Consider the following 24,495-nt stretch of genomic DNA (forward strand, 5'->3'; position numbering starts at 1 on the left):
GCAAAAAAATTAAATGAACAGTTATCTTTTCCTTTTTCATCTTTGCTAATCAATATTGGTTTGAAAATATTATACTTATAGTAGCTTAAAGATAAATACTTTGAAGGAATATAGTTATAATTCATATACTTGAAGTAGAATTAGAAATTCAAATTTCTGCTGGGTGTGTTGGTAAACACTTTTCATCCCAGCGTCTTGGAAGGCTGAGGCAGGAGGATTGCAAGTTTAAGGATGGCCTGGGTAATTTAGCAAGACCTTCCACAAGTTATTGAGACTCTGTCTCAACATAAAAAAATTAAAAAGGAAGCAACAGCTAAGAGTTTACATAACTATGGTTTTTAAATATTTGAGAAACGTGGGCCAAATTGTCTTTAAACAGTCTAAAAATTTTTTTTCTGGAAGTTGTCTCAAAAACTATCATACAGATTACAGGGTAAGATGATAGGATCAGTAATGTTCAAAACTCAGAAAGAACAGATAATTCTAGTCAGACATAATCAGAAAAAAATGCAGAGAAAAAGGAAATTCTTTTTAGCTAAGGAAAAGCTTTAATCTGAAAGCCCTAAATTTAGGCATGTCCTAATATTCCTCATGTTATATGCATATTTCTATTTCTCTTCTTTTCAGGGAGAGCATTTATGCAGTACTGCTTAAATAGAACTATCTGTAGTGGAGAAAGCATTCTACTTCTATGCTGTTTCTTATGATATCCACTGCCAGATGTTGCCATTGGGCACTTTAGATGTGGCTAGCATAAATCAAAACTGAAAAACTGAATTTTCAGTTTTATTTGACTTTGATTAATTTAAATTTAAATAATTGCACTTATTCAATGACTGCCTTCTAGGATAGTTTGTATCTATGTCATATGCTTCAGATTGTCAAGACAATTTATGATTCAATAAGCTTTAGAGCCATGAGACTAGGTGAAGTAGAGAAACTCAGAGATACTTGCCTTTTTTCTTTTCTCCCAGAGATTAAATGGCAGGGCAATTATAAACGTAAATCTTTAGAGCTATTTAAGATTAATTTTAAAATGAAGAAGCTCATCTGCTTGAAATATTACCCAATAAGGAAAAAAACCCTGAAATATACAGTATTTATAAAAACGTGTTACATAGACTTAGTTATAACAGCCAGCTATAATGTATCGTGATACAGGAATTAAACAGCTTTTTAAGGAGCTTTCTTTAAAAAAAAAAAAAAACATTTATTTAGTTGTATATGAACACACAGTATCTTTATTTATTTATGTGGTGCTGAGGCTTGAACCCAGTACCTCACCCATGTGAGGAAAGCACTTTACCACAGAGCTATAGCCTCAGCCCCTCAAGGAACTTTCTTTAAACTTTTTTTATTGAATTCTCAGAAGAAACCGAGTTGACATCTTATCCTGTTTCTAAAGATTGTATCACTACTATATGCTTAGTGTTTAAAATACACACACACACACACACGCATACACACATTTATTTGTTTATTTATTTATCCTGAGTAACCTTGAATAAAGTGAAAGGTTTGTCTATAAACTTTTCCATTTTTATTATTGGAAGGCATTAAGAATCTATAATTCCTATTCAGCAATATTTTCAGTTATTCTTGACCATTTTTATTAAATTACATCATTAGTTTCATTTTGTTTTTCTTCCCTATAGATTAAGCCACCTTAGTAAGCATGTAGCCCTACAGACAGATGCTTACCATAATCAAGACTTCAACACTATTAAGTAATTCTCACTTTGAGGGTAATCTTAAATTTACTGTCAAATACACATTGCATAGTAGTTATTAAAATTCTTTTTACCAACCAGCAAGTCTTGTGTACTCCACCAGGTGAATTAGAACAATGAGATAGGATGATAGAGGTAACAAGTCCCATTTCTCTTTTTTCCTCTTGCATTTGGCATTTGTTTTTTCTTTTTCTTTTTTCTTTTTTTTTTTTTTGAGTGTTCTCTACAGAATCTAAGTATTGTATCTTTATATACATTGACCATTTCAGAATCTTTCTCCCATAACATTCATGGAAATCAACCAGAACTATCTGTCCATAGGTCACCATGTTCTAGTATAAACAAAAGAAGAGAATGCTTTCAGAGCTTCCTGGCTAGTTCCCTTCATGTCTCTGACAAACTGCCTTAAGAGGCGTCTCTTCTCTTTGTTCTGTAACAAAGAGAGTAGTCTCAAAGAACATCAGATAAAATGGAAGCTTTAAAGTTCACAATCTGATTAAAGATTTTTTAATACCCTTTAACTAAACATCAAAACTATCTGCTATTTAGATAAATAATGCAGACTTATTTCTGATTATGATTTTCTTAGTATTTTACTTAGATGATCAATTAAACCATTAACTCTAGTTTCGGGTGTTCTAGTCCAAAAGTAAGAATTCAAGTAACAATGTATACTTTTATTTACTTCAAACAGACTCCTTTTAAAGTTAATTATGGGGCTACAGAAAACTCAGGGTGCAGGGTACATAAAGTGTAATCCATTAAATTAAATTAAAAATTTCTTAAATGTACATTTAAATATTATTTTTCAAAAATAATGAATGATAATTAGACAGCAGAAAACTGGTGACTATAAGTCTTATTTTTTGAATGCAGTATAAAAATTGGGTTTCTAAGGAAGGATGTCTTAATGTTTTATCCAAGTGTTACTAAATATTAATAAAGCTTTTCGAAATATTAACCATTTCTGCCTTTTTTAGTTTCATGTTAGATTCATACATGGAAAAATAGCATAAGTTTAAAAATTACAACTATAAGTGAAATTATAATTTTCCCCTTTTTTGCCAATATATTTGAGAGCATTAATGGGAATTTTATATATGTTTCCAAAGTGGTCTGTGGAACAACTAAATTAAAATTAATTTTGCTGCTTCTTTTGCAGTTTTTTTATATAGCTTAATCTCCTTTAAAACAATAGTTAGCATCTGCTTATTTACAATGTCTTTTGCTAGTAGAATATTTTAATTTAATACATAAGAGGATAAGTAATATTGTATATAGCATAATTGATACTATTTTTCTTCTAGGTGTGATTTCTTACACAGAATATCTTTTTCTTTTATGTATTTTAACAAGTAAGTATGCTCATTAAATTTATTTCTAGATAGAGTTCTCTTTTTCAATGTGAATCTTGGAAAATAGATCTTCCTTAGTTTTTTTCAATATTGAAAATGACTTTAGGCTTATCTTTGCTGTTCTGCAAAATTCATGTCTAAATGCTGCAGAAATATGCCAAGCACAACACTATTAAGAGTCAAAAATATTTTGGCTTGTGGTCTAGTAATTAGCTCATGAATTATAAATTTAAAATCAGTAATTTTGGTTTTATTCTTCATGAAGCCCCAAAGATCAGGACATATAAGTGAATCTTGAAGTCTCCACACTAGTAGTCTATCAGAATACGCATCATTCTTACCCTAAAACAGCTTTGTTATTCTCTTCCTCACATCCAAATAATAACATGGTTTTTACCTACTAAAGAAAGAGATGGATATGCTGTGAAATTTTCTTTGAGTATTGAACACAGCTGTAAAAGCTTCTAAGGAGTTTGAAGAGAAAAAGTATGAGACATTTGGACTACAACTAAGAAAAATATGAAAAGAGGACTGGCAGGATGTGGACTACATATTCTATAGTATCTATGTATTAGTGTTCCCTTTTCCTTTTTATTTTTTAACTTCATTTTCTCTTCCAATGTTTGTAAGGATTTCCTTTGTACATGTATGTTTTAGTCCGCTTTTTTGCTGCTGTGACTAAAAGATTTGACCAGAGCAATATTAAAAGAGGAAAAATTTATATAAGAGCACACGGTCACGGTTTCAGAGGTCTTAGTTCATAGAAGGCCATCTCCATTCCTTGGGGCTTGAGAACATCATGGTGAAAGAGTGTGGTGGAGCGAAGCAGCTCACATGGTAATCAGAAAGGAGAGAGAGAGAGAGAGAGAGAGAGAGAGAGAGAGAGAGAGAGAGTGTGAGAGTGTGTGTGAGTGAGTTAGTTCTCCACTTGCCAGATACAAATATGTACCCCAAAGCCACACTCCAATTTCCACCACCTCCAGCTACACCCTACCATCATTTCAGTTACCAATTAGTTAATCCCTATCAGGGGATTAATTCACTCATTTGGTTAATATCTTATAACCCAATCGTTTTTCCTCTGAATTTTCTTGCATTGTCTCACATGTGAGCTTTTGGGGGGACACCTCACATCTAAACTATAACAGTGTAGTGGGGAGTTGCAGGGGTCCTTTCTAAACTTTATGCCAGTCATGTCAAAAGAAAAGTCAAATACTTTGAGAAGCGTGTGTACTGAGCTTCTATTTGAAGGACATGTTAAAGTTTTCTTCAGCCCAGGTTTCTTCTTTTTGTTCTAGAAGTGAAAAGAAAAAAGAGTGAACCTTGTTATAAAGTTCATAAAATTAAAGCAGTTCATTGTCTGTCTATAAGTGTTTCCTTTTTATTTTTTATTATTTTAACTTATGAAAGTCTTTCTCAGAAAAGCAATTTTTCTTTGTATTTTGGAGGAATTGGGAATTACATAATCAAACCTCTTTTTTTATATTTCTCTTTTTGAAGCCTTCAGAAACTTAAACCCAAATCTGAAACCTCTCATTCTTGACATTGAATTATAATTTTCCAAATTGGAACTGTTTCATTGTGTCATATTTTTATTTTTTTATATCAACCTAAGTTGTTAAACATTGAGATTATTTCAGATATGATGAGCTGATAGTTTTTTTTAACAAACTAACAGACTTTGAATGTTTATTTTTAGAAGAAAAGCAGTCAATTTTTGCCTTTTGTACTATACAGTATTATAAGATACTTTTAAAGTATATTACCAATTTGGGTGTTAAGTCTGCTATTGTGTTTATGTCTTTATAGTTTTTGTTACATTTAAATAATAGTAACATGTTGCTTTTATTTTCTTGGTTGAGGAAAATATTTCCATAATACATTTGAGAAACTGTTTACAACTTTACAGATTTTGTACTTTAAAAATACATTTTTCCATTTCATGAATATTTTTTCTAATTTTTTATGGCAGAGCCACATGCAGGTTTTAGAATAGCTTTCAACATGTTTGACACTGATGGCAATGAGATGGTGGATAAAAAGGAGTTTTTGGTGGTAAGTATATTATATGCTGCATTTTATCAATAATAAATATTGCTTATTTTATATGTTTATGCTTTTACATTATCAAAGTACTACTCTAGAGGAAAGAGTGAAAAATCTATACTTCAACTTTAGTAAAGAAATATATACTCATACTTTCAATAATATTTTCATTATAAAAATATACATTATGTTCATAGTATAAAGATGATTAAAATTGTGTATAAATACTAGCTAGAAGTTTGGAATGTATCAGATATTATCTATTGGATAGATAACAAGCAGCCCTAATATTATATTTGCCCAGGTTAGTATTCAGTCTTTATTATATCAACCACCTAATCGTAAGTATTTGCCATAAGCATTTTCCTTCCTTCTCAGTACAGGGTCTAGATAGTTTCCCTTTTTCCTTATCTATTCCACTCACTGGTGCCTTTTATTGTAGTATTGTATCCACTTCCCTATTCCCTTTTCTTGTCTTTGAATAAGGGCTGACAGTTCTTAAGTATTTATAGGTAGATCTTTCTTACCTTAGTCCAGCCTTAGTGCTGGTCTGACAGTGTCTTCAGCTGCTCATTTATCTTCCCACCTCCTCCTCCAGTATTTTTCTCTTTCTTTTTATTTATGTATCCTGAATCTTTTTCTATGGTAAAATTTCTATGTTTTTGCTCTAAAATAGAAATTAATATTTTTCTTAAAGTAGTAAGGTCTACCCTTAAGATTTATGTTCAAATCTGTCTTTACCTTCATAAAAATAAAGGGAAAAAATGGCACATAGTCATTTTACTTTCTATTTTTGTTTTTTTTTCCCTTTGTAATACAACCATTACTAATCTCTCAGAAAACCTCTTAATAAGCTTCAAATTTACTTCACAGACTAAAACACAGATGAAATCATTTTTTTCTCTGGTAGAAAAGAGGAGAGAGAAAAATCCTCATCAAAAGTTCATTAGTACCCATTCAAAGGGAAATAAGCAAGACTAATTAGTGGGATTTATCAAAAATCTTAAACTAACAATGGAATATTACTCAGCAATAAAAGAGAATAAAATCATGGCATTTGCAGGTAAATGGATGGTGTTGGAGAAGATAATGCTAAGTGAAGTTAGTCAATCCCCAAAAAACAAATGCTGACTGTTTTCTCTGATATAAGGAGGCTGATTCATAGTGGGATAGGAAGGGGGAGCATGGGAGGAATAGATGAACTCTAGATAGGGCAGAGGTGGGAGGGGAAGGGAGGGGGCAGGGTAACCAGTTAGCAAGGATGGTGGAATGTGATGGACATCATTATCCAAAGTACATGTATGGAGACACAAATTGGTGTGAACATACTTTATATACAATCAGAGATTTACAAAATTTTGCTGTATATGTGTAATAAGAATTGTAATGAATTCCACTGTCATTTACTTTTAAAAAATCAATTTAAATTTTTTTAAAAATCTTAAACATCCACATAGCCCTTGCCTAGGGGTAGTCCCTGAGCCAAAGCCATTGGACCTGTAACCTACATTCTAGTGCTTTACAGAATTGTCAAGAGGTGGGTGTTCTTAGTTTTGTTGCAATAAATGGAGATATGCTAAAATAGACAAGTTTAGTGTAATGTAGTTTTGTTATGATAGTACAGAACTGTATTTGGGACACTTTCAGAATGTGCCTATTTATTTATCTAAGAAATTTTGAGTAAGTATTCTTAGTGTCAACACTGCTAAATTCCACCCCACTGACATATAACTTAGAGAACTCATTCCCTTGAAGTAGTTTTATATATAGATGGCTTTTGGAATGCTGTCTATTTATGGAGATGGGAGGTTAAAGTATTCATGTTGACCTCCTATTTGTTTCTACTGTACACTCTTCTTTGGGTTTTTGTTTTGTTGTGCTGGGGATTGAACTAGGACCTTGTTCATGTTAGGCAAGCACTCTACCACTGAGCCACATCTCTGGCCCTCTACCCTCTTACAAAAAGCTGCTTTCCCTTTAAAGCTGGTATCCCGTCTTTTCAGTTGCTGTACTACTGCCTGATACATAATAATTTGCCCATTTGAGAAGCGCTCCTAAAAGCAGGAGGTGGTCTAAGTTATTTGAATAAGTCTATAGTCTTTGGAGGTAGCATATTTTATTTAACTTTCAACTATTGTGTAATGAAATAAGAAGTTGAAGTAGTATCCAAATATTTTCTTTGTTTTCAGAATTCTCCTAGCATAGTGTGATAGGTAGGTGCCTCAAAACTTTTCTTGGGTATTTGATTGTTGATTAATTTCCTTTCAGCTTCAAGAGATATTCAGGAAAAAAAATGAAAAGAGAGAAACTAAAGGAGATGAAGAAAAGCGTGCAATGCTGGTAAGAAATACTTTGTAGTAGTTTCAGGTGGGTTTTCCAGGTGAGAATTACTTTATTCACACTGGGAAATAGTAATTGAAGTTAGAAATTTTCTTGAAAACTTTTTACAGTTGTTATATAGAAAAATTCTTTGTGTCTATATTCCTCAATATCAATATTTACATTAAATATTGATATTAAATATCTGTACCCATAGTCACATTCATTAAATTATTTTCATTCATATTATTGTTATATGTGAGATTTGAAGGGTATATCATACAGCATATTAATGCAGATCATTATGCATATAAAAATTAAAAGGTGAATTGCAAAGATTTAATTTTGATATAAATGAACTTAATGGTAATATAACAATATAAATGTTGAAACGAATACAAGGCAGTAATGTAGATTTTTGTTAATATTCATAGAAATATATATTATAGATTCTTCTTCTGGAATGTATAATATTATTGTCTTATTCTGAAGTTAGAATTTTCTAAGCAACATTTCCTTCCATCTTATTACCAGTTTTTTGGTTTGTTTGTTTGTCTCAATTATTTCAGCCTAACAACAAGTCAGTTCAAGTTACAAAAATAACAAATGAGTTCAGAGACATGCTGTCAGACACTATAGTAGGCACTTTGCATGAATTTACTCATTTAATCTACCTAACAATTCTTTTATTATCCACAATTGTAGATGAGGAAACTGATAATTGGAAAATATCATATCCAAAGTTATATAGCTATTAAATAGGAAAGCTAAGATTTGCGCCCAAATATGGCCAGCTCCAAAACCTGAACTTTTTTTTATTGTACCATATTTCTTCATATGGTATACCAGAAATACGGACATGTAAATAATTGTTTTATTTGCAAATTAGTCCCCCTTTAAAGTAATTTAATTGTTTTATTGGAATTAAAATAATTAACTTCATTTTTTATTCTCATGGTTACTTGTATTAGTTTTTCTTTAAACATGAATTATTGATAGCAGTTGGGCACTATATTCATTCCCAGTATATTAGTGAAATATTTAATTATATCTAATTTAATAAATTCAGATTACCAGGACTATGAAAGACATATACTTCATAAGATATTTGACTATGATAAAATTATCAATAGTTGATATTTTACTGTGATGAAATTATAAATGCATTATGGCAACACTTATAGAAGACTGTCTTAAAAAAACAAAGAGCTGGGTGCAGAGGGGCATGCCTATAATTCCAGCAGCTCAGGAGGCTGAGGCAGGAGGATTATAAATTTGAAGCCAGCCTCAGCAATTTAGCAAGACCCTGTCTCAAAATTTTTAAAAAAAGGGGCTGGGGATGTGGCTCAAGCGGTAGCGCGCTCGCCTGGCATGCGTGCGGCCCGGGTTCGATCCTCAACACCACATACCAACAAGGATGTTGTGTCCGCCGAGAACTAAAAAAAAAAAAAAAAGTAAATATTAAAAATTCTCTCTCTCCTCTCTCACTCTCTCTTTAAAAAAAAAAAATTTAAAAAAAAGGAGGGGAGGTGCTGGGAATGTAGCTCAATAATAGAAAGCCTCTGGGTTCAATCTCTAGTATTGCCAAAAAAAAAAAAAAAAAAAAAGAGCTGGTTCTGATTATGTTAGGGAAGTATTAAAGGGGTATTAGGTAAAGTTCTCCACTTAATTTAGGTCTCATAGTTTCCAAATTGTAACTAATAAATTTTATGTTGATAGCCCTGTAAATGCTATCATTTAAAGTATTAGCAAAGACAACTAGAAAATTAAATACATTCTTAAATTTTATCTCCTATACACAATACATTAAAAGAGTAAACAGTTATTCTAATTTTGATAGATTACCTCTAACTATAATTCACTGAATCGGCAAGTTGTTAATGAAATAATTTAAGTAGATTTAATTATGTTAATGAATTTGATATGCCTTAGTAATAAATAGAATTTTAATGGATAGAAATATAATTGTTTTATTTATTTGTCTATTTATAATACTTCCAGAGAGGATTTATTCATCTTCCAATAAAACTACAATATGATTCTAATCATTAACGTTTATTAAAACACATGCATCAGGTAACAAAGGGCGAGAGGAAGGGAAAAAATATTAGCAGACAGTACACATTGGGGAAGTATACAGTATCAGCACAAAACTTATCTCTTTGAGCTTCATTACAGCCAAGGTAAAGAAAATTTAATATTGATTTAATGCAAATATCTGTAATAATGATACAGTAAAATCTCATTAACTTGAAATTATGAAATCTGAATTACTACAGCATATCCAAGTTGTGTTGTTTTATATGTATATAGGTCAATGAAGCATCCCTAGCAAATATATGGGTAAAGACTTTTTTTTTTTTTTTTTTTTTGAGGGAGGTTACCAGGGGTACTTCACCACTGAGCCGCATCCCTAGCCCTATATGTAAAGGAATGCTTACTAAAGTCATTGATCTCCTCCGGTGTCTCAAAAGTTTTATCTTGTATGATTAAATAGTGCTCCTAAAGTCTCATTTATATAACTTAACTATCAGAACTGTTTCTTAATAAAGGAATAATCTTTAGTTCTGCTTCTGATTGACATTACTTTTCAGCAGTATAGTTCTCTACTAATATTTATTACTATATTTAGTGATAATGTTAGTTTTAATTTACTATAAGTAATTGCATTTTAAATAATGCAAACTGAACTAATAAATTTTATTTTATACTATTGTAAGTATAGAGGATCATTTAGAACATCAAGTGGTGCTGTCAAGATGCTATAAATGACAGTATCATTCTACACATTCTTAAAATATTATGGTTGAATTTCAAAGCAACTAAAATCCAGCTCATTGTGAAAATATGTGGGTTATATTAAAGAAGCAGCTTGGAAAAAAAAAGAAGCAGGCTGACATAGGCTGAGGAGCCAGATTTTTGGTGTTTGAATATTAACTATGCCACTTATTATTGGTGTGATCTTGAAAAAGTTTCCTTAACTTTTCTATACCTCAGTTTTTTCATTTGTACAAGTAGGGTAAACGGGAGTAATGACTACATGTGATTTTTATGGGAATTCAATGAACTAAATAAAACACATGCCATTTAACAGTAGCCGTTTAACAGTATGCAAAATATAATAGAAGTCAAAAAGGTTAACTAATTGTAAAACTTAATAGAATCACATAACTACCTTATAATAAATATTAACATACTCAAATAAAAATTAAATTTTAAAATATTTCCATATAAAAATTAGCTATATTTGAGAAGGAGTTAAATAAACATAACATTTCTTGGGATACTTACATGCTAAGCTCTGTGCTGTGTTCATAATAAATGTTACTCCCATTTTTGTCCTTATTACAGTTCTCCCAGGTAAGTACTGTACCTGTTTTATGGACGAGAAAATAGTCTAAGAGAGGTTATTTAGCTTGTATAATGTCATAGCATTGATAATAACAGAACAGAATTCCAGTGCAAGTCTCAGACCATTTCTACTGTCATGATGCTATATCTAGAGTTTCTCCCATCCCATGTAAAATTGCTGAAACCCATCCAAATAAAGCTGTATACTTGAGAGGAGTATGTCTTACTCAAAACAATAGTGCTATCAGGTTACAATGAGCATGGTTGAAATGGTCACAAATTCACTAAATGTTTTAATTATATGAAAATTTTAAAACTTTGCTACTCATCTTTAACTTATCCCACTTGCATTGTGTGTGTAAGAATGTAGCATAATGATTTGCCCTTCCTAATTGATTATTTTGTCGTCTTTTTCTTTTTTCTTTTGCTGTTCTTGGGTTCATTCTGAAATGTGACTCTTCATGTGGCCCTTTGTGCTCTATGTCAGCGTCTTCAACTTTATGGATACCATTCTCCTACTAATAGTGTATGTACAATACTTTAAATGTTCTTTATGTATATAGCCTTCACCTGTTATAATTGATGATGTTATTTCTTTATTATACTTGATGATGTTATTTCTTTATTATACTTGATGATGTTATTTCTTTATTATACTTGATGATGTCATTTCTTTATATAAAGCTATATCTAATATTTAGAATGTTTTGGAATTTATTGAATATAATAAGTACAGTTGAGCCAAAACTGTATTTATATTCTAGGAAGGAATTTACATTTCCTTCCTACACTTATAAGAAGACTAAAATAGACACAGTGATTATACATATTTATTATCTTTATATTAAAATAAAGGAAATGTGAGTGAACAATAGCCACTAAAAACTTTAGTAGAATTATTGAAATGTTATATTTTTCAGCAATATTTGAAAAGGTGTATACAAATAACAGAGCAATTAATCTGTGCTCCTGTGCATCATGGGTAGTTTAAGATCTAGATCTATCCATCTGGTACGTAATCTCTGATCAGTTCTAATAAAGAAGCATATTAATAGACAAACTTTTTAGTTTTTAGTACATCTCACGGTTTGTTTGTTTTTTCTGAAATTCTTATTACCTGCCTATTTCTCTGGTCTTTACACACAAAAATTTAATGTAAGATGATAATTGATTTATTTAATATATCAGTGATTTATGATAGTTTTCAAAGAAGATTATGATTTTCAGACTTGTCTTGAAAAATTTGGGAATTCTTATCAGTGAATTTCTAAATTTACTTTTCTTATGTTGAGCTTTCTTCTCTTTTGATAAAGTCAGAGCTTGTTGGTTAGCGCAGCTAGTAACTAACCTACTAAGAGTAGACCATGGCCCTTTTTGTAATGCGAACATGGACAATAATTTATTTATTTTCTCCAATGATCATTCAGCCACTTACAAGGCTTCCTCATACTCTAGCAATTCCACCTGAGAAGCCCTTGAATTCAGGTGATTAATTCATTATTATTCTGAGAGTATTGTAGCCATAGTGTGCAATTCTAAAAGTAAGTATATTGTCTCATATACTGAATATTTAATCACAATTCCAAATTATAAAAACTAACTCTTGCCTTTGATTTGAACGTGTACTAAGACATCAACAACATAAAATAAACTCAGGATATTTTGCATAGTCACAAGGAATTGATCTAGAATAATTAGGGAATAAGTCAAGTCTGTGGAACTCATATAACTAACTGTTTTAATCCTTGAAGAAACTGTAAAAATTTTTCTACAAAATTTACTGCTGTTTTCCATTGAATATAGTCTATCATTTTCTTAAATTTTTTAAAGAATTTCTCTTAATCATTTCAAAATTTTGTAAAGAATGTGTAAAATGAAAATGTAAAATTTGTAAAAATTACAGATTATAATACCATCTGCCTCCGAAAACATAATAATACTTATAACTTTATATTTTGTTTCTGATTTGTCATCATTGTATAAGTTTTTGTTTTTCTTTTAACATCATAAATAGTTTTCATATAGGATGATTATCTGCTTTTTAAAAACACATCACAGGGCTGGGATTATGGCTCAGTGGTAGAGCGCTCACCTAGCACGGGGGGGGGGGCACCCAGGTTCGATCTTGAGCACCACATAAAAATAAAGGCATTGTGATGTGTCCATCTACACTTAAAAAATAAATATTAAAAAAAGCACATCACAGAGTAATTGTAAAAAGGAAATAGATTCTAACACAGCTCTAGTTTAAACTATATAATACAAATTGTAGTCACTCATTAAGAGAATAATATTGAGAAGCAGACTTAAAATGCATATTTCACTTATATTATGCTTTCTTCTTTAAAAGGAAAGTATGCGTATGATCTTATATTTCATTGGGTAACATTTTTCTTTTCATTATTTTACAGAAGACAACTTTCCCCCCATATATATAATGCATATGTTAAAGTGATATAAATAGGTGTTATTTTTATTCAGTCTTGAGTGAATTTCATGATTTTGAACACTGTTGGTAGTTAAATTAGTTTTATAAATTTTGTCTTATAATAGAAAAAAAATTTGTTGGTATTGGGTATTGAACCTAGGCATGCTTTACCACTGAGCCACATTCCCAGTCCTTTTTATTTTCTATTTTGAGACAGGGTCTTGCTAAGTTGCTGAGGGTTTGCTCAAAAATGAAATGATTATTTTCAAAAACTGCAAGCAAAGAAAGAAAATATTTAAAAATTCAAATAACTTGAAAAGGTATATAAATCACTGAAGTATTACACAAATATGTTAGTGTAATGTTATAAATTAACCAATAATTATTGGATATTTTCCAGAGTTGCAGATTAATGAAAGTGATTAGGTATCATGAAGCTGAATATAATCTAAGAGATTCATAATAACTAGTTTCCACCTTTGGAAAGAAGTTCCTTTAGGAAAGTCAGTGGCCTATAGAAGAGATTCTTTGACCTGTGTATTAGCCTGGTTCCAAGATTTAATCCCTTTTATATTTGATTCTGCCTTTATTCAGTTAAATTATTTTCTACTTCAGCAAGAGATTGAATATATATATCCTTGTGTCCAAGAAGATAGTTGTTACATTATATAGCCTATTCCATTCCAAGTAACTGTGATTCTTTTCATATTTTTCATATAATCAGCTCTCTTTTATTTTCCCACACAAATAAAAAGTAGTATAAAAATCCAAAAGAATAAATAATGTTAAAGTCAAGTATGTTTGACTTCATTTGCCTTGTATTATGATTTTTTGAAAGATTATTCTTAATTACCCTAATCACATTGCCATCAGAAAACGTACCAGTAGTTTTTATCAATTATTTAACATGTGTGAGAAGTGTTTTATGTGCAAAAACCATGTCAATATTCATAAGTAATCTTTATTTTGAAAGAAGATATTCTCCAATTTGGGGTATAGGGCTGTAATATATGTACATATTGCCCTGAATGTTAATTATGTGTTTTAAATCTTCTGTTATTATTGATTTTTTTATCTGCTTCATCTGTAAATTAGTATATTGGATTATATATCACAGTGATAGATTTATTAAATTGTACTTATAACTTTCTTAATTTTTGTTTTGCATATTTTGAAACATTATTATTACCTGCGTAAGAATATGGATTATTTATATCTTCTTAGTGAATTGTATCGTTTATTATGTATGATACTAGTTTTCTAGAAGTGCTTTTTGCCTTAAAATCTAGTATAGTAATTAGAATAAATACACTACTTTTGTTTTAATATTTTAATTATTTTCTATTTTTATGGGTTTTTTCTTTTGTTTCCCTGTAGTGATAATGAAGCTTTCCCTGCTTTTTAAAATATATATTCAGCTCAGAAATTTATTACAAATAAAATATAAATATAAAATAAATTAGTAATTATAAAAAGTCTAGCCACCATATAGATCAAGAAATAAAACTTAGCTATATTCAAAGAAATTCTTTCATAAATGATTGAAGAATCATAATCCCTTGCTGTCTTTCATAATAGTCTTTTATGTAGATCTTTGCTTTGCTACTTATTCATCCTAAGCAACATAGTTTAGTTTTACCCATTTTTGTGCTTCATATAAATATAATCATATGAATTTTTTGTCTTCTTTAGACACACTACCATGATTGTCTTGCCAGTTTCATCTCCATTATTGTATATAGTCCTAATTCATTCTCTTTTATTGATGTAGGCAATGATTCTCAAACTTTTTTTCTTGTAATCCCATTATATTGTTGTAAATTATCAAGGATCCCAAAAAGATTTTGTGTTTTGTATCTATATTTACCATATTAGAAATTAAAATTGAGGGCTGGGGTTGTGGCTCAGTGGTAGAGTGCTTGCCTAATACATGTGAGGCACTGGGTTTAAGCCTCAGCAGCACACAAAGAAATAAATAAAATAAAGTTTAAAACTTTCCTTTGAAAAATAAGAAATTAAAATTGAGAGCCAAGCTAGGCAGCACATACCTGTAAATCTAAAGACTCCAGAGTCTAAAGCAGGAGGATCACCAGTTCAGGTCCAACTTGGGCAACTTAGTGAAACACTGTCTCAAAATAAATAAAAGGGCTAGGGTTGTATCTCAGTGATAATGTGCCTCTGGATTTAATCTCCAGTATTGCAAAGAGAAATTAAGATTGAGGATTTAAAAATATTAATCCATTTTCAAATAATAATAAAATTTCATATGACATGTAACATAAGCATTTTTTTTTTATTGCACTGGGGATTTGACCCAGGAGTGCTCAACCCCTGAGCTAAATTCCAGTCCTTTTTCTTTTCAATTTTTATGTAGAGACGGGATCTTGCTAAGTTGCCCAAGATGGCCCCGAACTTGTGATCCTCCTGCCTCAGCCTCTCAAGTCACTGGGATTACAGGTATACACCCTGTGCTGAGCTACATAAGTGTTTTTTTATCAAAAATAACTTCCTACAAATATAGTGAGGAGTGGTATTGTTTTATATTCTTTGCAGACCTCTGTAATGCTAGGCTTAATAGAAGACAGATGGTTTCTCATAGCCATTTTTACATTTAGTCTCTTGCAATGTTATTTTGGCAACAAATATTGTCAGTTGTTTACTTCCAAGAGGCATGCTCACTTGATTCATGTAAAAAAAAAAAAAAAAGTCTGCCAAATACTAAAGTTTAAATAACCATAATTTGTCTATCATTTGTCCTTCCTTCCTTCCTTCCTTTCTTCCTTCCTTCCTTCCTTCCTTCCTTCAAATTAGGTATATATGACAGCAAAATTCATTTCGATTCATTGTACACCAGTGGAGCACAAATTTTCATTTCTATGGTTGTATACCTCATTTGTTCTTTAAAGTAAGAATGATGATTCATGAAAAGAGTGGCTAGTTCATCTTACAACACAAACCATCACACAAATGTCCTTGCTTCAGAAAAATCTTAGTACGTCATTGCAGCAGAAGTGCTTTATGCATTCTTCTTGTTTCATCTAACCAAATATTAAAAAGATGTATATTCAACCATTAAACTCTAATAAAAAATATGTATATTCAAAGTTTAAGCAAATATATTCTTAAGCAGAATTTCTTACTTTTTTTATTTCAACTATAAATGGGAAGCACTGAAGAATATCATGACTTTGGTCTTTAGTGACACTGCCTCATTTGCACTAAGGCCCCAGAAGTTTTTTATTTACCATCACTTTTACATCATCAGTACAAATGTCAACACACTACCAAAGGAAAATCATGTTTTTAAGATGCTTAGTGTAGCCTTTTTGGTTATTCTCAATGAGAAAGTTGGTAATAATTACTGGCCTATTATTAATTGAAGTCTATTAGATTATTTCTACCTCTATTTTAGGTGAGTTGCTTTTAACAGTGTGTATCATGAATTTTTCTGGTTTCCTTTTGTCCTGGTTGACAATTTATGCTTTTTAATTGTAGAATTTAGTTATTTATATTACTGATTACTTGCTAATCTGTTTTAGTCAGCTTTTTTTTTGCCACTGTCATTAAAAACGCTAAAAGAACAATTTTAGAAGAGGAAAAGTTTATTTGGGCTAGGGTTTTATCATTCTCAATCCAGCTCCATTGTTCAGGGACCAAGGTAAGGAAGAACATCATGATAGGATTGTGTGATAGAGGAAAGCAGCTCAGGACATGACACCAGGAAGCACAGAGAGCTCCCCTCAACAGGGACAAAATGCATAACCAAAGTGATATACCCAATGACCTGCCACTTCCAGCCACACCCTACCAACCTACCATGGCCACCCAATGAATTAATCCAGTTAATTCATTCAACTGGATTAATGTACTGATTAGGTTGAGGCTCTTATAACCCAATCATTTTACCTCTCAACTTTCTTGTATTATCTCACACATGAGCTTTTGGAAAACACCTCATATCTAAACGATAACAGGCCAGGAGCAATGGCATATTCCTGTAATACTAGCTAGTTGGGAGGCTGAGGCAGGAGAATCACAAGTTTGAGGTCAGCCTCAGCACTTTATAGAGACCATAAGTCACTTAGTGAGACCCTATCTCAAAATCAAAAACAAAGAGCTAGGGTGTGGCTCAGAGGTTAAGTGCCCCTGGGTTCAATCCTCAGTACCAAATAAATAAATAAATAAATAAAACTATAATACAATTATAGTTTCTAATATACTAGTTTTTCATTTTCTTCCTTTTTTTAATCAACAGAAGTTTATTTTAATTTTTTTCTTTATTCAAGTTAAGAAGACATTCACTATCATTTGATTTTGGGGGGAGGGTGTATTCTTGAAATTTTAGTAAGTATGCTTAAAATAATAAAATCTTAGCTTAGACAGTATTATTATTTTCTTCTTCAAAAATAGAACATTAAATTGCTTTAATAGTTTTTATCCTCACCTAGCATGAATACTTAGAATTGTTGTAAAGTGTGTTTTTCCCCTAATACCATAATTTAGACTTTAAAAAAATATATGCCATCAATGTATATTTTGGATTACCTACATGTTTGCCATTCTCCCCGCACCCGCCCCCAGTACCAGGGATTGAACCTAGGGCCACTTAACCACTAAGCCACATACTCAGCCTATTTATCTTTTATTTTGAGACAGGGTTTCATTAAGTTACTCAGGACTTTGTTAAATTGCTGAGACTGCCTTTAAATTTGTGAACCTCTCACCTTGACCTTCTGAACTTCTGGGATTGTAGGCATGTGCCACCGAACCCAACATGTTTACCATTCTTTACTCCCTAGTTCCTTCTTTAATCTTACTCCTTCCTAAATTTCATAACTTATGTCTACAAAATATATCCTCAAGTAAGAGTCTTTTGGTGAATTAAAGAAAAACAGGCTGTGAGTGTAGTGCAGTGGTAGAGCATATGCCTAGCATGCACAAGGACCTGGTTTGATCCCAACATCACCCCCAAATAATAAATAAATAACCCTCTCTGAAAATATCCTTATTTTGACCTTGTTTTGAAAAATAATTTCTCTGAATATATTTTCTAAGTTGACATCTACTTATTCTCAGCAAAAGATGATATCATTTCATCGTCTTCTGGCTTCTCTTACTGAAATTGAAAGGAAAACCCTGAATCTAATTATTTTCCTTTCATAAGTAATCTATTTTCTTTTTGACTGCTTTTAAATCTTCTTTGCCTTTATTTTTCTACAGTTTTGCTACAGTTTATCTCTCTGTTTTTATCTGTGTTTTTTTTAAGCTTTGAAAATATGAGGACTGTTTTCTTCCATTTTATTTTTCACTTCATTAATTCTATCTGTATATAATCTGATTTTAAATTTAGTACTGATTTTTTCATGCCTAAATATTATATTTGGGTTTTTTTCTATTAGACCTAATAATTTTGGTAGTCTACTTTTCCTAAATAATCCTTTCAAATCTAGGTTCATACTAAACTTATAAAGCTAACTTTGCATTCTCTCTCTTTTTTAATATATGACAGTGCAGAATGCATTACAATTCTTATTATATAATACAGCACAATTTTTCCTATCTCTGGTTGTATAAATAGTGTATTCACACCAATTCATGTTTTCATACATATATATCTAATTATTTCAGTATCTGAAACCTGGTTCCATTGTTTGTTTATTCTGCTGCATCTCATACATGGTAGGTTTTGTTCTTTAACATTTAGTAATTTTGCATTGTAAGGATATATTTGTGGAAGTATCTTTGTGAGGATTTTTTAAGTTGTTAAAGGTGTGTACTTTCAAAGAGAGTTGTGTCTTTTGTTTTTCCCCATGATACACCTGGGAGACATGATAGCCCCACACAACTTTAAGTTGCAATTGTCAGATTGCTGTTTTTAGGTCCACAGTTGTCAAAATGCCACAAAATGTATAGTTTTCATTCATTTGTGTGTGTGTATGCGTGTGTGTGTGTGTGTGTGTGTGTGTTTAAATATCATTGATAGTAAAGACAGTTTACTGTCTGCTTCTGAGTTGTTATTTTTTTCTTTAGTTGACCTAATATCTGAGTATCACCTTTCTCAGATCTTAACAGTTATGTAGGGTATTTGTCTGTCTGGTCAACTTTGGGAAGCCATTATTCTGCTTACCACAGTGATACATTGCCATCTCTAAATGAATCCTTCTTACTAATTTCCTCTTTTCCCTTATTTTTCCTCCCTCCTTCCTTCCTTTTCGTCCTTCCTTTCTTGCCTGCCTACCTTCCTTTCTATCATAGATAGCATTTGATGACTTGAATAGGATCTTCCTTTGACTCAGCTAAAAAGGCATAAAGAAATCTTGACCAAAACTGCAAATTTAAGGGAGTTTTACCAATAACAGTCTCAGAACTCAAGCAGAAAATGTATCACACTTTCAGGGTACAGTACATTCAGGACATCATATTGCCTGTGCCATCCATTTTCTAAATTATTCTGAACTATATGTGTGTCTTTTTTTTTTCCTTTTAAATGAAAGTCTACACTAACATGACCCTCTGATAAAGGAGCCAAAGGTTAGATCAAAGATAATGAGAAGACTTCTGGAAGTCTTTGCAAATTGCTCTCTCTTTACATCACAGAGCATCATAGTTATCTATTTCCTAATCATCACAGTGCTCAGTTACATTTGGACATTTTCCCTTCATTTTTTCTCTTAGTCTATTTGTATATATTTTGGTTGCATATTTTTACTTTGTGTTTCTTGTTATTAAATTCCAGTTTTATTTTCATTGCTACTTTAACCTTATTTTAAATGTACTATTATATTTTCCTCACGTTACAGTTTTCTATTAGTTTTGCATATTCTGAAATATACTTAATTTCATTACCCAAGTTATCAATTAAAATATTAAGTACTAGCTCCAGAATAAGCAAATATATTTAGGCATTAATGAATATGGCTAACAAATTACAGTGATTCATTAGCTTTTTTTCTGCAGCAATAGTTGCTACAAGTATATTGTCCCTGCCCTCAGAACCTTTATAATTTGAAAGATGCTGTAAGATAAAACAAAAACAAATATATCCAGTTATAGCAATTCAGTTATATTCTAGCATAATTTAGTCTCTGGAGCGAAGTGATAAGTATAAAGCTTTCTGTAGGAGGAGACTTATTGAGCTGTTATATTCTAAACATCTTTTTGATTTTAAAAACTTGCATATTATCCTGGTAAATATACATTTTTAAAATATGAAGAGTAAAAAAACTTTATAATTGCTTTATCTCCTAATGTTTTAAATATTTGTGTGTGTCTGTATGTGTGTGTGTGTGTGCATGTGTGTGTTGGTGACTAGTATTTGGGAATATGGAAAAGATGTGAGTTTACAAAAGGAATCATTTCTATTATTCTAATAATAGTGTATAGTAAGCCTTATTTTCTATTTTGATAGGTTTTACAATCCTGTTTTTAAAATCTTGTATTAACCTTCTAAGTTACAATTACAATTAAAAATGCATTCATATTCTTTAGTATCTATTGAGGTTATTTCAAACCTACATAAAAGAAAATGAACCATGTTAGTTCAATGTTTTGCTAATTTTACCTGTTTAGTTTGTAACTACTTAGTTAATGCTTATTTAGTTAGAAAAGGTAGTGATGGGCAGATTTTCTCTCATGTTGCCACAGTTATTACTTATGGTAACACTTATGTCTGTGTTAACATTTTATTGACATTTTATTAAATTGTGAGTAGTAGGCAGCTAATTAAAATTAAGGACGATCTTTGAAATAATTCCTACACAACACTATAGTACTGCACTACAGTTTTATTAATGGTACCCACTTTTATTTTTATCTATCTGTCTATCTATTTATTTATTTTGAGACAGTCTTTTGCTGTCTTTCCCAGGCTGGCCTGGAACTCCTGGGCTCAAGGGATCCTTCTGCCACACCCTCCAAAGTATCTAGTACTGCAGCTGTATGCCACCGTGCCCTGCTGACTCTAGACTTTTAAATATTAAGACCAAAAAAATAAGTTCTCATATGTCTCACCTAAGTACAGTATGGTGCATTTTCTTCTGTCAATAACCAAAAAATTGCCTCACCTGAGAACCATGTAATCTTCCCTGATACATCCTGATTTTTTTAAATGTGTATTTTTTAGTTTTTTAGGTGGACACAATATCTTTATTTTTAAAATTTTTTTTTAAGTGGTGTTGAGGATTGAACCCAGCACCCCGCACATGCCAGGCAAGTGCCCTACCGCTTGAGCCACATCCCCAGCTCCCATCCTGATTTTAATTATTTTTTGTTTAGAGATTCAAGTTCAGCTTGCAGTCCAGCATTTTCTTTTTCTTTTTTTTTTTTTTTATTGATTTTTTTTTATTGTTGGTCGTTCAAAACATTACATAGTGCTTAATACATCATATTTCACAGTTTGATTCAAGTGGGTTATGAACTCCCAATTTTACCCCATATAAAGAATACATCAGACACTGGAAAGGCAATATGTCAATCAATGGAAGGGTAACTGATGTGATACAGTCCAGCATTTTCATAGGAAGATTATAATACTTTTTAATCTTGGTATCTTCTTACTAACTAGTACTGAGTTAAAAGCTAGTGTTTGATCCTTGTAATAAAGATTAGAAAGTGCCTTATCCATTCACAATAGACATACCTACAAAATTGCTGAGTGGTTTTGAGGCAGTCAACTTAAACAGCTATATTTCTTTTTAACAATCATTGAATTAATTTAAACTTTGTTTCTCCAAAGTATATGATAAGATATTTTCCTTTTGGTGCATTGATAAGATAATGTATGAGAGCCAAAAATAATTTTTAAATAAAGTATAATATAATAGGTCACTACAAACTTACCAAAATCTTCTATATATGAATTTACTTCATACTAGGTTATGAATAAAAAATTTTTTTAGTGGGGGGATTGAACCCAGGTATATTCTGTCACTGAGCTAGATTCCCAGCCTTTTTATAATTTTTGATTTAGAGATGGGGGTCTTGCTAAGTCACTGAGGCTGTCCTTGAACTTGGATTCCTCCTGCCTCAGCTTCCAAAATAGTGGGGATACAGGGTGAATAGTATTTTTGTATTTTCTTAGAAGTTTTTCATGTCTCAGTAGAAGGGCAAAGGGAGGGATTGGAGAAATTGACTCTTTTTGACAAAACCATGTTGAACTTAGAAACAGCAGCTGTATACTAGTACACCTTTGAAAACACTATGAGTTTACTAGCAGTGTAATTTAATACTGTTGTATGCAGCAGAAAACAAAAAAGGTAAGCTAAAGTGTTTTCTTTTAAGGTCAGTTAGAAAGACTTAGAGTGTATAATTGTCATTCTTTGTAACTATTCTTTAGATTTCAGTTGTGCTTCTTAAAATTTCTATAGGTACTGAAAACAGATACTGAGGAACTTGTCTCCAGAAGCTATTGGGATACACTGAGACGTAACACAAGCCAAGCATTGTTTTCAGATCTCGCAGAGGTATAATTAAACCTCAACAAGGTCCTTGTACTATTTGTCATTTTGTTAAATCTAGTCTTCATTTTGTTTTAGAGTCACAGGATGAAACAACAAATGTACAATATTTTTTTATTCAGTAAAGTATTAATTACTACATGTAAATTGTATTTGAATGTCAGCTGTGCTGACAAGGGCTGCAAGACAACCTACAGTTGTCTGTGTTAAATGAATTTCCTTCTTGTTAAAACATGACTTGCCAACTTAATTAAAAGGAAACAGTGTGTGGTCAGAACAGTCAATAAAGAAAGAAAGGAATAATTTACTTTGCATTATTTAAGATTGCCAGTGCATGGTGAAAATAAAAAAACAAACTGCGCCTCCACCAGGCATTCTGGCCTCAATCCTCAAAACATGGCAGTGGGCTAGCTGCAGCACATTGTCACCAAAAATGATTTCCTGTCTGATTTCATGTGCTGCTTCCTGTCCTTCCAGCAAAATGTTCATTGTGCAGGTAGTGGTAGGGGGTGGGGGGGGTGGGGGTCAGATCTGCTTCTATCCGGAGTAGATCTGCTTGGGGATGTGGGCTATGCAGGTCATGAGGTGGTAGGGGAGGCCAGAGCAATGTTCCTCGCCAAGTAGGCTTGGCCATGCGTCTGTGCCTAGGGTGAAAGTGACCTTCTCACTCTGGGACCCTGGGAATGACACAGGGTTACCCCAGCACCTGGCAGCCAGTCTTCCTGTGACCCTCCTGACAACAGTGATGCCACTTGCTTTCCATGTAGTTGAGACAGGGAAGTTATTGTTTGCATTAAAAAATCGTGTTCCCTGTGTATATTTTTTAAAAAAGGAAATGTCTCAGAATTGTGTGAGAATAAAACTGTTTGAAAAATCAAAAGAAAAACAGACTGACCCTATTTTAGTTTTATTATAATTTTTTAATTTAATACTGACACGTACCTTACTGCTGCACATAGGGTAGGCTGCTTCTACCACACCCCACTTTTGTTAAGCCACAGTCAATAGAGATTTTAATTTTAAAGGATGGGCTGTGTCTTAAAGATTAAATACTGTCTTATGTTTACTATTAAGAATTTTTACACTTAAAACTCAAGGTGTTTTAAGTAAATATTTTGTAAAAGCACTTTTTTAGAGTACATTAGGATTGTAGCTCAGCAGTGGAGCCCTTTGCTAGCATGTACAAGGCAGGCCCTGGATTGGATCCCCAAGCTGCAAAAACAAACAAAAATCTATCATCTTACTAGAAAGGACTTCTTGGCAAATACTAAGAGATTTGTTTTTCATTACCTTTTTCTCTTTAAAAGTTTTCTTCTCATTTCTTTTTCTAAACTTTAAATTTGATTTTTAAAAATTACTCCTAAAAATTATAGAGAAGGAAACCGCAAACATCAATTGTAATGCCTTTTTTTTTTTTTTTTTTTTTGAGATGGAATCTCACCAATTCCTGGGCTCAAAGGATCCTCCTGCCTCAGCCTCACAAGTAGCTGGCATGGCAGGGGTGTGCCACTGTGCCCGGCTTAGTTGTGATATGTGTTATATTCCATTATCCATCTTTATAGTGTTACTCAATTTGGCATTCAGGGATGGATGCCAAACTAGGGGAATTTTGTCATTTCTGCTCAATTTTAAATCCCAAAACAAATAAATTTTACATTTTTTCCTATGCTTAATCTGTAATATATAAATATGATGTAATTATCACCATTTATTACCTCATATAATTACCTTTTAAATTTGAGTCATATTTAGGTATGAAGTGGAAGATATTCTATTCACATGTATCTTAGAAATACTTTATTTTATAATCA

General features: G+C 31.7%; 1 protein-coding gene across 6 annotated transcripts in view; it reads left to right on the top strand.

Annotated features, from left to right (window-relative positions):
- The window catches only part of Micu3 (mitochondrial calcium uptake 3), a 97,576-nt gene that overhangs the window by 50,056 nt on the left and 23,025 nt on the right, over window positions 1-24,495 (top strand). For 4 of the 6 annotated variants that reach the window (XR_013342404.1, XR_003300845.2, XM_026389487.2 and 1 more), the window contains exons 5-9: window positions 3,038-3,085; window positions 5,058-5,140; window positions 7,400-7,471; window positions 11,289-11,327; window positions 22,595-22,690. Coding sequence is in view for 4 of the 6 variants with exons in the window: in XM_026389487.2 (XP_026245272.2) it covers window positions 3,038-3,085; window positions 5,058-5,140; window positions 7,400-7,471; window positions 11,289-11,327; window positions 22,595-22,690 (338 nt within the window). In the remaining 2 variants the exon portion in view is untranslated. The remainder of the gene's footprint in view (window positions 1-3,037; window positions 3,086-5,057; window positions 5,141-7,399; window positions 7,472-11,288; window positions 11,328-22,594; window positions 22,691-24,495) is intronic. The other 2 variants (XM_077792608.1, XM_026389489.2) reach the window with 2 other exon arrangements.

The sequence above is a fragment of the Urocitellus parryii genome, chromosome 14, assembly GCF_045843805.1.
Source record: "Urocitellus parryii isolate mUroPar1 chromosome 14, mUroPar1.hap1, whole genome shotgun sequence".
In the NCBI taxonomy this organism is placed as follows: Eukaryota; Metazoa; Chordata; class Mammalia; order Rodentia; family Sciuridae; genus Urocitellus; species Urocitellus parryii.